This window comes from Chiloscyllium plagiosum, unplaced genomic scaffold (assembly GCF_037043375.1).
Source record: "Chiloscyllium plagiosum isolate Xiang-an unplaced genomic scaffold, Cpla_swu_hap1 HiC_scaffold_29, whole genome shotgun sequence".
Lineage (NCBI taxonomy): Eukaryota > Metazoa > Chordata > Chondrichthyes > Orectolobiformes > Hemiscylliidae > Chiloscyllium > Chiloscyllium plagiosum.
In genome coordinates, this window is record NW_028270167.1 from 26,482,963 (window position 1) to 26,500,441 (window position 17,479).

The window sequence follows — 17,479 nt, forward strand, 5'->3', positions numbered from 1 at the left end:
CAGCATCTGCAGTCCTCACTTTCTCCTTATTAACTGAGCAGACATTAAACATGAGAGAGGGAAATAATTGCAATTTTTTTAATTTTATAATTTACAGGACAGTAGTTTAAGTGCAGGGAGGTGGATCTAAATAGATAGTAGTTTCACTGATGAGTTAACTGTTCTCCTCCTGTGCTTTACCATTTCACCGTGCCAATGATTTATTGTTTCAATTCCCCTCCCATTCCGCCAAGGCCATGTAGGTCCTGGGCCTCCTCCATCGCCACACCCTGATTTGTTACATTTCCTGTCAATGAGCTCTTACTTCCTGTAAGAACCACTGTTTTGGGGGCATTCTCATTTTTTCCATCACACTTTCACCAGTAGGCTTTCACCATCACACTTTCACTACTGAACTTCCACTGTCACACTCACTTGATTAACTAAATTAAAAGCAGCAAATTAATAGCCAGCACTGAATACCCAGTCAGAATAATTTATCTATTAATTACATTAAATGCAAATCTTCCTTTTCAGACAAAAGAACTGAAAAAGTAAATATAATCAAATTACTTGGAATACTTTTTGGTGTGATCAAAGCTCCAAAATAAGGTTTCAAACAAAACAAAAAGAAAAATTAACACCACTGTAATATTAATCAATTAAGCTACATTTCATATTTTTAATATCTCTACTAAAGTTTTCTAAGTCAAGACTTACGTCAAAGATTTAAACTGTGACTGCATTACTTCTCCCAGCACAGCTGAATAATTTTACTGTGCACACTCACCGCACGGCCAATTCAGTTTCCATAATTTTTCACAGATACCTTAAAAGTTATACAGAGACAGGCCTTTCATAACCTGTAGCATTTATGAATTTATACCTTTAAAAAAATCTGAAGTTGAATTTGTCTGGAACTTTGCAAGCTTTACCTCATCGACATTTAGATTAGTCACACTCATAGTTTGTTGAAATTTTATCAAGTTAGAGGACTTTCAATGGTTTTTCTTTGCAATTTGTACCTTACTGGGAGCTGAGCAATTTTTTTGTATAATTCCCTGTTTGGCAGCTACCCATATCCTCCTTGCCCTCATTATTTTAGCTCCAACTTTAGTTAAACCATTCCCTCTAAAATTGAGAAAAATCATTTTGGAGTTAATACTTTACCTTGTAAAGTTTCAACCAACACAACAGATTTAACTTTTCAATATTTTAAAAGGAGAATCATATTTAATAAAGAGGTTACAGTAAAAGCATTTAGAATGCACTTACAGTGTGAAGGTAGGAGCTGGTCAATTAAGTGAAAAATTATGAGACGGGTGACTTAACAATCCAAAATCAGTCACAGATAGGTTAGACAACCAACATGCACAAACACATCAAGGTTGCCTTATTGTTCAAAAGCAACTCAATACAGTTTAGATCTCAAACTCTTCTGACCCATTCCTCCATAATTGTTACATCAATGCTTCCAAACATACCTTTACAAATACGTGTTCCCCAAGTTGAAGGACCCAACTCAAAGCCCACAATCTTGTGAACAGCTTACCCAGGCTTTCATGTGACAGAAACTATTGGCAGTACTCCTAAAACCCAGCAGCCTGCTCTAAAATCCTCCAATATTCCCAGACCCTGCAATCTTCAGAAAATCTCTCCAGTTGATCACAAAATGTCAATGGTTGATGTAAGCATTAAGATTGGATTCCATAGGCTCATGTTCATTAAAAAAAAAGGCCCACACACTTCCAAAAAATTCTCAGAAAATTTTATAAATATTTTCAAGTTGCAGTGAACAACACTGTGTGATATCAGCTAAGTTAATTCTACCCTACTTGAGCATTCTTAACCATTTACAATATCTTCAGTGCAATTATTTGTTTTTTGAAATACTGCATGTCACATGTCACATTTGTATGATATTATCTGTCCCTTAGATTTTGCAAATGTGCAAAAGAGCTACTTTGACACTTAAACACTTCAATTTACAAAGACATGGCTTTACTGTGTCAGATTGTGGTAGCATGACAAAATCTACTCTGCATTAGTGAAAATAAGAGAGACAAATGTAAGTTGTTGCTATTTTCATACGATGTATTCCTGGTTACTGGAAGTCATGCAAAATACTTAGTACAAACGTTTTCATGACATATACATTGTTGCATTTATGAGTAGAATTCGTGAACAGGTTTACCAACCTGCAGCTTTGAAGCCTTGCAATGTAGATTTTTTTTGCCTATGTACTTACAATGATACTGCTGCTTAGATAGGTTAAGTTTTCCCATTAGTATATTCATGGCCTAGTGACACATAGACTGTGCACTGTGATTCTGAACCAGAGGAACCATTCATGTTTTGACCCTTGGTGTATGATGACCAAGCTAAACTCAGTCAATTCAACATTGCATTCGTTTTCTTGTTCCTTGGTCATTATGAATGCAGCAGTAAAAACAGCTAAGGTTCTGGTTTCTCACTGTTGTCCAGTGTCTCCAACAGTGAAATCCATGGACGATGAGTGAGATCAGATTCCAGTTGGCTCTGGTGTTTTGTACGGTTGAATCTCCAAACTTTTGAAAGGCTGCATTAGGGGCTTTCAAAATGAAATACAAACTCAAAGCTTAGTCCATACATAAGAAATGGTCAGGTCCCCAGAGAGCTGCAGGTACTAATAGCTGCCATGATTCTTTTTGCTGCATGAGAAGGAATGACAATTTTGGATTATGCAGGTGGGGCCTGGGGATGTTCAAAAATGCTGGGCCCTTGATGGATTTCCAACATCTTAAAGAAAAAAACGTGAATGATAAAACCCTGACAGAATGCAGTAAACTTTGTGAAGTAACTTGTGCTTCCTTATTCACGTTCTTGTTCACTTAGTCACAATCCTTCAGTTTGCAGATGTTTGTTTCATGAATAAAGCACCTTCACTTTAACAAGTCTTTCCTGTGGATACAGGCGAGTGGTTTGTTAGCAATTTGACAATATATCAAACAGCTAATCTCTGCTGCACAGTCAAACAGTTCTCAAGTCCTGGTGTGAAATTCGCACGACTGAATATTCTGAGGTATCATCAATATGTTTGAGGGGAGATGAACCATGCATGTATTTGAAGTCTTTCCTGGCATTTTTCTCTGTTACATTACTGACTTGCTGCAACAAATAGAAAAAAAAAGAAAAAATCCATTCACAACTTTATTGACAAAGCATCTGATAAATATAGAATTTGCATTTCAATCAAGTCACCCCTTACTCTTCTCAACAATCCAGTCTGTCTAAGCTGAAAAACAGAACTTCTGAGGTAATAATTTGAGGAATTCCTACTTCAGCCAGGGTTTTACATGTGTGGCTCAAAGATTAGTGCGTTCCAGTTCATTAGGCTCTGGAAACTGTTGTGGGTTGGAAAGGAGCTGTTCCAGTGGGACAGGCTTTGAGCTGTGCTAGAACCAACATCCTAGCAAGTTGAAGAGATAAGGCTGTACAGGAGGCTTTAATTTAAATAAAGGGATTCTGAAGAGTGGATATTTAGGCTTATAAAGCAAAAGGATATGGTGACATTTCTGGACAGCTGTTCAGGTAATGACATCCAGAATGAGACAAAAAAGGACAAAATGTACAAGATTTAAAAAAAAACAGCAAATGGGGCAAATAGGGAAAAATGGTAAAACAGTAAAAATAATGTCTCATTACCTACATGCACATAGCGCCTGGAACAAAATAAATGAATGAATGGCACAAAAAGAGGTTAATGGGTATGACCTTATAACCACATGGTTACAAGGAGAACATCTTGGAAAAACAAATCAGAGCAAGACTTATACACTTAATAGTAAGGTCTTGGGAGTGTTCAATGAAACTTGAAAGGGTTCAGGAAAGATTTACAAGGATGATGCCAGGGTTGGAGGATTTGAGCTACAGGGAGAGGTTGAATACACTGGGGCTGTTTTCCCTGGAGCATCGGAGTCTGAGGGGTGACCTTATAGAGGGGCATGGATAGGGTAAATAGACAATGTCTTTTCCCTGGGGTGAGGAGTCCAGAACTAGAGGATATAGGTTTAGGGTGAGAGGGGAAAATCTTAGAAGTGACCTAAGGGGCAATTGTTTCATGCAGAGGGTGGTGCGTGTATGGAATGAGCTGCCAGAGGAAGTAGTGGAGTTTGGTACAATTACAATGTTTAAAAGGCATCTGGATGGGTATATGAATATGAAGGGTTCAGAGGGATAGAGACCAAGTGCTGGCAAATGGGACTAGATTGGGTTAGGATATCTGGTCGGCATGGACAAGTTGTACCGAAGAGTCTGTTTCCATGCTGTACATCTCTATGCCTGTATTACTCTGTATTGGGAACTAAATATTCAGGGGTGTATGACTTTTCAAAAGGACAGGCAGGAAGGAAAGGGCGATGGGACAACTTAGTTAGTACCAGATGGAGTAAGTACAGTAGTAAGCAATGAGCTTGAAACAGAAGATGTATCATCCATTTGGATCAGGAGTAAGAAATAATATTTTGTAACAGCCGATGGTGGGAGGGATCTATAGAACCCTAGCAGTTGAAATATTGTAGGTCAGGAAATTATTCAGAAGACAACAATGTATATAAAAAAGGCAAAATATTAGTCAATTTAAACTTTGTGCAAATCGATAGAGGTAGAACATAGGACATTGAACAATACAGCGCAGAACAGGCCCTTTGGCCCTCAATGTTGCGCCAACCTGTGAACTATTCTCAGCTCGTTCCCCCCTACCCTATCCCAAAATCATCCATGTGCTTATCGAAGGATTGTTTAAACCTCCCTAATGTGGCTGAGTTGACGACATTAGCAGGTAGTGCATTTCACACCATTACCACTCTGCATAAAGAACCTGCCTCTGACATCTGTCTTAAATCTATCACCCCTCAATTTGTAGTTATGCCCCCTGGTACAAGCTGATGTCATCATCCATGAGGAAGAAGTCATTGACTGTATTCAGGACAGTTTCCTCAATTTTTTGAATGCATATTCTAAGTTGCTTTCAGTTTAATGATAAATTGGAAGGTGTAACTAACATGAAGCAGGTAGAGGGATACTGAATTTAGCATTGAGGTGCCTCAGTTCTTGACCTTATCCAACAACTGTGAGGTATTTGCCTCCTATATGGTATGGTGAGGAAAAGGACTGTAGGAAGGATTGGCAAACTGCTCAGTGGACCAGGATACAGGAGGCCATTCAAATGGGGGGAGCAAAAAGAAAAGTGATAGAGGTAGGAGATTCTCTAATTAGGGTTACTGATTAGGGTTAATCCTTTGTCAGTAGGATTACGATTCCTGCATGTCTTACTGTCTGCCGGATGCAAAGATACGGGACATCTCAAACTGGCTGGAAAGGATATCATAGAGGGAGGGAAGATCCAGTTGTTTTGGTCTGTGTTGGGACCAACAATATAGGCCAGGGAAGACAAGAAGTCTTACTTTGGGAATATTTGGAATGAGGATCAAAATTAAAGAACACCACCTCAGAGGTTATAATCTCTGGATTATTAACCAAAGCACGTGCAAATTTGCACAGAGATAAGAAAATTATGAAAGTAAACATGTGGCTAAAAGAACAGTGCAGGCAAAAAGGGCTCTATTTCATGGAGCCCAGGTATCAGTATTGGATAGGAGGAACCGTACAGTTGGGATGGTCATCACCTGAACCATTTGGAACCATTTAGCCTTTCTTAGGGTACAGAAACAGTCAGGAATACTGTTTCAGGTATGACAGGTAATGGCCATATTACAATGCACTGTAAAACTGTAATAAATGTATTGATTAAATCCGAAGAGAGAAATAATAAACAGGTGAATACAGCATTGATGCTGAGGGACAAGGTACAGTGCTTAAAAATGTGTTGCTGGAAAATCGCAGCAGGTCAGGCACCATCAGAGGAGCAGGAGAGTCGACGTTTCGGACATAAGCTTATGCCCGAAATGTCGATTCTCCTGCTCCTTTGATGCTGCCTGACCTGCTGCGCTTTTCCAGCAAACCATTTTTAAGCTCTGATCTCCAGCTTCTGCAGTCCTCACTTTCTCCTAGTTGGACAAGTTATAGTGTATGTTCCAAATAAGAGTTCTATAAGTGAATGTCTGTCACTGCATGTCTAATGGGCAAAAGTGGGGACTGCAGATGCTGGAAACCAGAGTTTAAATGAGAGTGGTGCTGGAAAAGCACTGCAGATCAGGCAGCATCCGAGGAGCAGGAAAATCGATGTTTCGGGCAAAAGGAATTCTTGATGAAGGGCTTTTGCTGGAAACATCGATTTTCCTGCTCCTCGGATGCTGCCTGACCTGCTGTGCTTTTCTAGCACCACTCTAATCTAAACACTGCGTGTCTAATGATTTATCCCCAGATTTCCTAGGCTAGTTCCATTCAGCTAGCTCAGATTTCATCACCACATAGTTGATCTTATTTTAAACACTAGTCTTAAACCCAATCTCCCTTTCAAATTAGATGTAAAATGCAGTCGTATTGTAATCACTGTTATCTGAAGTGCCTCATTAATCCTATCACATTATCCAATACCAAATCTGATATAACCGATTCTCTGTTTGGTTCCAAAATGTGCTGCTCAATAAATTATCCCAAAAACATTCTATGATCTGTTCATCCAGGTAACTATTACCTGTCTGATTTTTCCAGCGTATATGTAGATTGAAAACATACATAATTAGTGCCATTCCTTTATCAAAAGTACCCAATGTTTTGTTGTTTATAATTTGTTCCACATAATGGTTATTGTTTGAAGGCCTGTTGAACATCCCCAATAGTGATGTCCTTCCCCCACTATTTCTCACCTGTATACAAACCAATTCTACATGCTGACCTCCAAAACCAAGGTCAATAACAATTGTACAAATTTTATTCTTGATAACAGTGCCCCTTTACCTAGCTTCTTATTTTTTCTTGAATGTCATATGTCCCTCAATTTTCAGGAACCAATTCTTGTCATTCTGGAGCCACATCTCTGTGACATTTATCAGATTATATTTATTTTCTTCACTATGTGCTGTCAATCATTGAATTTGTTACAAGTGCCTTGTGAGTTCAGCTCCAGAGCCTTTAGTCTTACCTCATTGTGACCTTTGCAACATCTGGTCTTGATTTTTGGTCTTTTCCTAGGTTCTTTTTGTCTCTGTGTCCCTTCTTACCATTCCCTAACCCTCATTTCCCACATTACGACATTCCTCTCTTACACTATCTCTATTGTTTAATGTACCTGCACCAGTCATTTGGTTTTAAAAAACTATCTATTTCCCTCGTTCTGTGCTTTGCAAGAAAACAGGCTTCAGCTCAGACACTTTGAACAATAAATGTAAAAGCTAACTGATTTGTCATGGATTCAATTCACCCTACCCATGCATTTATGTTCAATTTTACTTCCTAAATTATGATTGCAAAAAGGCACCAAATGGGCACAAAGTATCTCACTATAAACATGGAATTAAAGTCCTGATAAAGACCAGTGTTGTATTATTGGTAGAAGGAATTGAACTTACAGCAACATCTTTCCATGCATGAAAGTAATGCAGCAGATAATATTAGAACCATTCCCAAACTACTGGCAGGTCCTAGTCAACTGAATATTCTCCCTGGTACTACATGAAGACAATTTACCGCACTATTAGAATCCCTCTCTCATTAGATTTCTGTGCCTCATTTCAACTGTGAGAAGATCAATTAATCAATTCACTTCTCAAGAAGTAGTCTTTGAGGAGAAAGGACTTCTAGTCAGTAAAGTAATTCACATTTCTTCCCTAGGAGTTTAATTCTCCCAAGGGTATTGACTTTTGACTGGTCCCATACTTAAATCTACAGTCAGTCAAGGGGAATAAATGAACAAGGAAAGTGGTATTGGAATCATAATCATACCTTGGGCTGTTGGTCACAGCATTGTCGTCTTGGATTATGAATGACAATATCTGCATAGGACACTTCTTCCTCCTCTTCGAGATTGCTGTATTCATTGACAGGATCTGCTTTTGGTGAATAAATAATATACAAAAGCAATCATTGTAATATTAAGACATTAATATTAAGAATTTGAAGTTAATGCAGTTAAATTTACCTGTTGCATGTTTTGGATTGCTTGGTAGATTATTTCTCCTGACAAAGGCATATATTGTATCTGCAAATTAAAGCAGAATGTTCAATTATTAACGTCAACAAATGCCAAACTGATACACTGATATGTTTAGATGAGGAAGGCTGTGAGGATACTCATGTTGGGCAAAAATATTGACCTGTTTCTGTTCTGTAAACACCATGTCAAACATTTTTTCTCCATTTCCTATTTATTTTTTACTGCCTCTTTATTTTTTAATTCATTTGTTTCATAGCTGATTTTTCAGAAGTCAGAAATCTGCTATTGCTGGTTGCAAGGAACTGGGACAAACAGTATAGGTTCAAGATTAGAGTGGTGCTGGAAAAATACAGGCAGGTCAGTCAGCAGTTTCAGGAAAAATCAGGAACATCAGGAATGGCTTTTTCGGTCTTTTTCCCAAACGTCGATTTTCCTGCTCCTCGGATGCTGTCTGACCTGCTGTGCTTTTCCAGCACCACTCTAATCTTGACTCTAATCTCCAGCTTCTGCAGTACCCACTTTCGCCAAAAAGTATAGGTTGTCCAATTATTGACTTCCCCTGACTTTTTGTTAATGAGAGCTTCACCTGAAATTGATATATCCTCCAATGAGCTCGTTAAAATGAGCCATCAGTAACAATCAAGTGAAATTCAGATACAACAAATATCCAGCAGAATGAATTATCATTGATCTTAAGCTCATAGAGCACAAAAATTTGAACATTTGCTGTTCTTCAAATATGGAGGTCAGGCAGCATCTGAAGAGCAGGAAAATCAACATTTCAGGCATAAGCCCTTCCTGCCCGAAACGTGGATTCTCCTGCTCCTTGGATACTGCCTGACCTGCTGTGCTTTTCCAACACCACACTCTCGACTCTGATCTCCAGCATCTGCAGTCCTCACCTTCTCCCTGTTCTTCAAATATTGATGGCTAATATTCCACATCATCAACAACAGTTACAACTTACATTTATAGCATGCTTTTAACCTAATATAACATCTCAATGCACTTCATAGCTGTATTTTAAAGACATCAAGTCACAAGCTGATATGAGGATAGATGACCAAAGTTTAGTCTTAGAGGTAAGTTCTAAAGGAGCACCTTAGAGATGGGAAAAGAAGCAAGGAGCATAACTTTTAGAAAGGATTTCAAATGGTTGGGCAGAGGCTACTCAAAGAATGGCTCCTAATGGTGGAGCAATTAAAATTGCGAATGTTCATTAGGCTGGAGTTAGATGATCACAAAGATCTCAGAGGATTGTGAGATTGGAGATGATTACAAAGATGGGACAGAGGGAGGCTCTGAATAGCAGAATTCTATTGAATGGTGGAACAGGATCTATGGGAATAATGGCCAACTCCTGCTCCTATTTTCTATGATTTTAATGTGCTGCATTTGGCAATTCCTCCTTTACAGTGGTAATTTTGTTTTGATTTCAAAAGTCTCCTGATGGACTTGTATTTAAATAAATGGATCATGGGCAGGATGGACACAGTTGTGAAGACCCCAGCAGGATGCTTTCTAACAGGAAGAACAATTAATCATGCTAAAGTACAGTTCCAGAGATAGTAATTCCCTTTGTGTCTATTTAAAACTTCACCTTAATTCTTGTAAATTCCAACGATTTCTTCAAACAGACTTTTAGGTAAACTTTTCTTAGTTGTGTTTGGACATTGGGTCAAGGATATATTGTTCAGTTGTTAGAGTTATAAGATCAGAGTACACATTTGTAGCAGTGGTCAATGGATAATAAACACCCTAGATGATTTAGTTTCTCTCTCTACTGGTGTATATTTCCTCCAGGAAGTTATCTTTAACCAATGTGGCAACGCGAACATTATCCCCCATAGAAAAAGAAACTAGGACATAGGTAATGTTGTATTTAAAGAACCAGCAGATGTTTATCATTGATTTACTAATTACTCCAACAGCAGACGCTTGTCGGGGGCTAACATTAAACTATTCAGTGACAAAAAGTAGCATGCTTTCCTCACTGTGTCAACCTTCAAGTGGCCCTGGTTATGATGGAGTTTGACAGTTTTATTTGCACAAGTCACATGTTATGATACAGTGAAGATATAATGAATATCCCTCGTAAAGGTAAACTGACAAACAAACCGTGAGTTAGATCATGACATATACCACAGTAAAGCTCATCTAAGCTGTGGCGTCCGCTCAGCTGAGAACAGTTATTTAATCAAACCTGGGGTTTTCTTGTCCCAACACCAGTGACAGCTGTTGCAAACAACCTTTAAAATACCAATCACAGTCAAAAATAGAAACCAAATGGTTGGTAACTCAGGGACATATCCCTTCATACCTAAGATTGCATGAATCAATGTAACTCCTTTGCTGTCAGATTACTACTACACATTAACCACAAATGTTTCAGTGGAATGAATATAGCTCTGACTCCAGTACAATGACGTATTTACATCTGCTACGTCTGAGTAATGGTGCAATTTGTCAGAAGACTTAACAGTTTAATTTTGTGATTTTCTACATAAAACATCAATGGCCTAGTTTCATTGGTGTAATGGTTGGAAATTAAAAATGCATAGTTGCAATTTTTCTGGCAATCATTTCTTGGAATACAAATCAAGTTTGTGACGTTACAATAACTCCACCCATAATGATGCATTACTTAATGATATCTCCATGCTTGTCAAAGATTACTGGCAGTCAGTTAGCCTAACACTAAATATTTTGTTCAGTCAAGTATAGAAAGTAAAAACATTTTCCACAATGATGTAACAAGAACTTGGAACAGGTTTTGTTGACCATGACATAAAAGCTGCATCTGGGAGCATTTTGTTAAACTTTTGGGTGCAAAGAAACTTCAGCAGCCTGAAAACTTGCATTAGATACAAAGAGCACTTAGTCAAATACAGACCAGCCTAGAATACCACAATGACCTATACAGCAATCTGGATGAAGTCTCAACTTATAAGGCAGTAATAAGTTATGACAAGGTTAAAATGTTGCCTTGACATGAAAGACACATGAAGAGTGGTGACAAGCTGAAGACTATAAGCTAATGCAGTCCTGTTATATATGCCAATGCCAAGGAGAATATGATGCTGGAATTAGTGCCTATGTATCAGATCTGCCCCAAATTGTATTATCCTTAAATGTCAAATTTGTTCATAAGACTGGCCAAGGAGCAGACTTGGGAAACATCATTGCGGCATAATACATTCACCATTATTCAGAAAAGTTGCTGCCCCTTTTTAGCACTCAGTGGATGATGGAGATTGTCTGGTAGGATAGTAACAGACAGATAGTCTACTGATTAGTCTTTAGCCTATGGGGATAAATGAATACTTAAATAGGTACTTGAGAGAAATTCTAATCCCAATTCATTTCTTTCACACTTGGGTGGCAGTAGTTTCTATTCTACTCTTTGCTCATGTCCAGTGGCATAAAAATCCCTGTGTGGACACAATCTCAGCACACTCCTTGAAGTGAAATGGTACATTTGAAATAGAAGATACAACACAGCTGGTTAGATGGAGTTGCATCACCCAATAGAGTCCTGATCACTGTGTCAATTATTGTATTGACTTACCATACAGTCCATCACAAGAATGTAAGTATTACCAGATGAAGAAAGGCAAAGACCTAACTAGTTTCAACTTGTTTTCTTATGTGACGATAATAGAGTTGATCGATAAACACAGTAATCAAACTCTCAACTTGTTTCGGAACAGAAAAAGGTGAAGAGATTCAGGAATAACAGATCTAAAGTCACCTCTTGCTTCTGAAGTTAACCACACTTTATACCTGGTCCAATTGTTTGTATCCTGAATTAAACAGGTTGGTTCCTGAAAAAAATATGTTTTATTTGCACTTGAATGAATTTGTACGAATGGCTTCCACCATCTTCCCCCGAGCATGTGTACCACACATTTGGCACTGCTGATTGAAATATTGGACTGAACCTATTTGACACATCAGATGTCACAAAACTAAGGTCCAAAGCAGATTATCTTTCAAAGAAAATATTGAAACAAGATCTCAGATCAATTTGTAAATATTGGTACGTTCCAGATATTAGGCAGACATAGCAATAAGACTCATGCCATTGACAACTGAATAAATAGACATTGCAGAGCTCCAATTGATAATTCAAAGGTTCAGGGGATACATAATATATTATTTGATTGCATAGATAACACTTATAATGCTTAACAGATATAATGCACATACCTGATTCAGTGTTGTATTTTTCATTCTTGATCATGATTTCTGGACTTGATTGGATAGAAATAAAACAAAATTAATGTTATGTAAGACATTAAAGTGGATACTTGAGCTTAAATTTTACTCTCTCTTGGTTCAGTCATGTTGGGTGTAAGATGTAAACTTAAGTGTCAGCAATTTTTTAATACTTTAGTATAACTTATATAATGCGGTCTGGGCTATTCTAAATTAAACTGACTTCTGTTAAGAGATTTATATTGTGATCATGTGGCTGGGCAGACTGAGTTCCACATAATTGTAACAACCTTTCAAGTTCAGCTTTCTCCATGCTTCTTTTCCATTTAGAAAAGACCAAAATACAATTATCCTTTTGAAATATGGAACGTTTCATTGTTGCTGTGTCATTACATTTATGGTTTCACTAGGGCTTCTGTCCAAATGCATTTGAAAACAAAACCCCACCATGGAGTTTTGCCACACAAGAATGGTTCCTCTATTTTTAAGAACAAAGAACTAAGAAAATTTACAGCCCAAGAACAAGCTCTTCGGCCCTCCAAGCCTGTGTCGATCCAAATCCACTGTTTAAACCTATCGCCCAATTCTTAAGGATCCGTATCCCTCTGCTCCCCACCTACTCATGCACCTTTCAATGAATCTATCGTGTTTCCTCTACTACTTCTGCTGGCAGTGCATTCCAGGCACCTACCACCCTCTGTGTAAAGTACTTTCCACGTGTATCCCCCTTAAACTTTTCTCCTCTCATCTTGAATGTGTGACCTTTCATTATTGAATCCCTCACCCTGGGAAAAAGCTTACCTCTATCCACCCTGTCTATACCTTCATGATTTTGTAAACCTCAATCTGGTTCCCCCTCAATCTCCTTTTTTCTAATAAAAACAATCCTAACCTACTCAACCTCTCTTCATAGCTAGCACCTTCCATACCAGGCAACATCCTCGTAAACCTTCTCTGCACCCTCTCCAAAGCATCCACGTCCTTTTGGTAATGTGGTGACTGGAACTGTACACAGTATTCTAAATGTGGCTGAACCAAAGTCTTGTATAATTTTAACATGACCTGCCAGTTCTTACATTCAATACCACGATGAAGGCAAGTATACCATATGCCTTCTTGACCACTCCACCTGCCTGCTTACCTATTTGTTCTTCTGCCTCACGCTCACTCTTGGGCGGTCTGTAGTACAACCCCAACAATGTAACAGCACCCTTCTTATTTCTCAGCTCTACCCATAATGCCTCACTGATTAAGCCCTCCATAGTATCCTCCTTTAGCACAGCTGTGATATCATCCCTGACCAGCAATGCAACTCCTCCCCTCCTTTTACTTCCTTTCCTGTCCTATCAGAAGCATCTATATCCTGATACATTTAGTTGCCAATCATGCCCTTCCTTCAACCAAGTCTCTGTGATCGCAATAACATCATACTCCCAGGCACCAATCCAAGCCCTAAGTTCATCTGCCTTACCCACTATACTTCTTGCATTAAAATACATGCACTTCAACCACCAGTTCCTTTGAATTCATCTGCTGTCTACCTACTCTTCTTCTTGGTAATGCCAACTTCATGATCCATGGGAAAGATGGTATATTATATATTTTTAACATAGCCATGCCACTAGAATGAAAATAACTACTGAAAAAATACAGGTCAACCCAACCTGATAATAACAGGACAGGTAGTTAGTCCAATATTAAATTAATGCATATTCAGGCACAGTTTGTATTTATGATTTCTTGTACATATCATCAAAATTCCTGATGTATCAGCTTGTGGTCCAATTCTTGTTCCAAAGGAGATTAGGGATAAGGAACAAGTGCTGGATTTCCTGATTGTCTCTCACTTCGCATGAATGCGTAAAGAGAGAGTGTCCAATTTTTTTTTTGTTCAGTGAAGGAACCAAAGAAACTGCTTGCCATGTGGAAGTTGTTACATAATGTAACATGCTGTAGTCAAGTGTCATGGCACAAGCCATAAGACCATAAGACATAGGAGCAGAAATTAGGCCATAGGGCCCATTGGGTCTGCTCCGCCATTCAATTATCATTGATAAGTTTCTCAACAGCATTCTCTCCCTTTCTCCCTGTAACCCTTGATCCTCTTGGTACTTAAGAACCTATCTATCTCAGTCTTAAATATACTCAATGACCTGGCCTTGTTCGTAGAGCCGAAAGAATGCTTAAAGGAAGCAAAATGAGACAGACAATGGAGAACACAGAAAAGTAAAAACATAAACCTTCCAGATTACTAGATTCAGACTTATACCACAATGACAAAAATGCCAAATTCCCGAGAAATTGGATGATACATCTTTGCATGTGTCATGTCCAGTTTTCACTGGAGGGTGGGAGGTTTAACGACAGCCCAAGATTCATGTATACACAGCACACAGAGCCAATGGGCCATTTCAATGTTCAGTCATCTCCATTTAAATCTCACCTTGATAACCCTGCTGCATGGAACTGGAGATCACACAACAGCCCAGCACAAAACTTGTCTGTCCTCACAGCAATTCTTTTGGATAGCCAATGAACAACTTTGAGGGTTGAGGTGCCCCTGTGGATATGGTTCCACAACACTTCTGCTGGAGGAGACAGAGTTGCAGGAAGGATGTCACATATCCTTGTGGTCGGGTACCCTTTGATACATTTGACAGTGGAGGGATGATTTTTCTTAAAAGAGGCATGCACCCCTTGGAACTGTACTGTTAAAAAATGGGAAACCACTCAAAAATAATCAAATTCTTCACAAACTCCCAAATTTTCCAATTGAATGAAGTCTGCACTGGGGTCCAGGATCTTGTGGGTCAGAGGTAAGGGTGCTACAAGCTGAGTTATAGCCAGTCCCATCAAATTTGATAGTTTAAGTGTGCAGCAACTCATTTGTCTGAGGTGGATGTGTATAAACATTACTTAATGCACTTTTGCTGCTGGCTCACGCCTTGGGCCCGACAGGCTACCAGTATCTGAGTCTCCAGGCTTTAAGGTTCACTGTCAAGGGTTCCAAATTCAGGTGGCCAAACCCATGTAGGTGTTCTGGCTCATGTTCCAGGCAACTACCGTCTCTAAGACAAGCTGAAAAAGGGAGTAATCACGGAGTGATATCTCTTACAGAGGGAATTAACAGCATGGTGAATCAACCTGGAAAGCTGAAAGTATGCATCACCTCATTACTGCACAATGGAAGTTGAGTCGTTATCCCGAAGGAAATGAAAGGATGCTAAAGCGCTTCCAAGAAATTGAGTGATGCCTGAGGAAGCCAAGTGACATGCTTTATTAATGAAACATGAGCAAAAGAATGGAGGACCATATCAGCCACCCTGGTGTCTGTAATGAGTACCAAGCTAAGCAAGCCAGAGAGCCAATGATGAAACATGACTTTCAAAACAGACCATGGATGAAGCTGGAAGCTGACCTCTTCATTCAGCAGGAAGACATGGTAGACTGCTATGCTGACTACTTTGACTTCCATCACTACCACTGAGTTTGTCAAATACTTCAGCAGTTAGGACATTCCTGACATTGCAATGAGCCACAATGGCCCTCAGATCATGTATGAAAAATTACATTTTTTTCAGGAAGGATTGAAAGATTCAATATGAAGAATCATCACCACACTATCCCAGTCAAACACAAAGGCTGTAGCGGTAATAAAAATATTTGGTTTGATTTGATTTTTGGTTGCCACATGTACCTAAGTACAGGCAGACAATCCTTTATGTGAAATTGTTGGGACCCGCTGTTTTTCAGAATTTGGAACTTTTCGAATTTCGTAATAAGTGACAGTTTGAAGGTGACATTTTTTAAAATTCTTACCGGAGGAGCAGACTTACTAACTAAAACGGACCTTGAGAGAGAAACCAGGCCTACCGGTGCTAGGCCAAGGACCCCACATTGTATCTGAGTGACACGCTTCAAGTGGGTGTCAACTTGGGTTAATTGTTTGAGCGCCAAACAACCTTGTTAATGAGTAAAAAACTTCGGATTTTCGAGCTTTTCGTATTTTGGAACTTTGGATAAAGGATTGCCTACCTGTACAATGAAAAGTTTTGTTTTACAAGCAGTACAGGGAGATCATTACAAACAAGGAGATACAGATTAAAGGGTGAAATGAAAGAGTAAGGCATACAAAGTTACAACTGCACAGGAAGTATACAAAAATAAGGTCAACATTATATTTGAAATTAGAGCAGTGCATTCATCAGTCTACAAAAGCAGGGAGACGCTGTTCATGAATCTGCTGGTGGGTTTAGTCAAGCCTCTATATCTTCCACCTGCCGGAGGAAATTGGAAGTGAGCATTACCAGGATGGGAGGAATCTCTGATGATGTTAGCAGCCTTTCCACAGCAACGAAAAGTGTAGATGGATTCCATGGATGGGAGGTTGGCTTTTGTGATAGTCTGGGCTGTGCACACAATTTTCTGTAGTTTCTTACAGTCATGGGCAGACCAATTGCCATATCAATATATTATGCACCCAGATAGAATGCAAGGAACTCAAGATATTGAGCAAATGTTAAACTACTTAAGTTGCAGTATTGTCTACAATTTCCAGTTAATGTACACATTAGTAGTTCATGTGGAAAGCCCTGATGGTCTCCAAATTCTATGTAAAGTGGTCAAGGGTGGGAAAAGTGTCAATTTGTAAAATTGTTTTGTGCACTCTCCAACCATTGGATTAATTCTGCTGAAAAGATCATTCAAACAGCGAGGTGGTCAAGCTCTTTACTCGAGTTTTCTTTTTCCCGTGCCAGTAACTTATTCACACTAGAAAGAATTTCCTCACAAAACATGATGTGGTCTCACCCCTAAACTGATGATGCAGGAGAGCACTGCGACAGCACTTTTATCATTCTTACGCAATGGAAGCTTAGAGTTGAGTTATGATTTTTCTGTAATCTCAACTAGCATGCCATTCTGAAAAAAAGACAATGCTGATGAAATGGCAAATGAGAAGGTGTAGAATCCATTTCCATTGGATTCCTGTGATATTCTGGCCAATCAAATTATAATCATAGGACAATACATAACATGTACCAGGATTAGTATACAGTGAAAAGGAAAGGCAAGGCAATGATAGTCAAACCACAAATTACATAAGCCTAAAAATTAACTGTGGCGGTGAATAACCATCTCATTATCACTAAGCAGAGATCTATATTTTTGTGCAACCTTGCTGCAGCA

The 17,479-nt window shown here is 38.9% G+C and overlaps 1 protein-coding gene across 2 annotated transcripts in view; it reads right to left on the reverse strand.

Annotated features, from left to right (window-relative positions):
- Positions 1 to 1,735: 1,735 nt before the first annotated feature.
- The window catches only part of LOC122540704 (sialic acid-binding Ig-like lectin 13), a 55,322-nt gene continuing 39,578 nt past the window's right edge, over positions 1,736 to 17,479 (reverse strand). The window contains exons 7-10 of one of the 2 annotated variants that reach the window (XM_043676822.2): positions 12,284 to 12,327; positions 8,060 to 8,119; positions 7,864 to 7,970; positions 1,736 to 3,126 (exon numbers count right to left, since the gene is read on the reverse strand). In XM_043676822.2, the coding sequence (XP_043532757.2) occupies positions 2,989 to 3,126; positions 7,864 to 7,970; positions 8,060 to 8,119; positions 12,284 to 12,327 (349 nt within the window). In that variant the 3' untranslated portion in view covers positions 1,736 to 2,988. The remainder of the gene's footprint in view (positions 3,127 to 7,863; positions 7,971 to 8,059; positions 8,120 to 12,283; positions 12,328 to 17,479) is intronic. The other variant, XM_043676823.2, reaches the window with a different exon arrangement.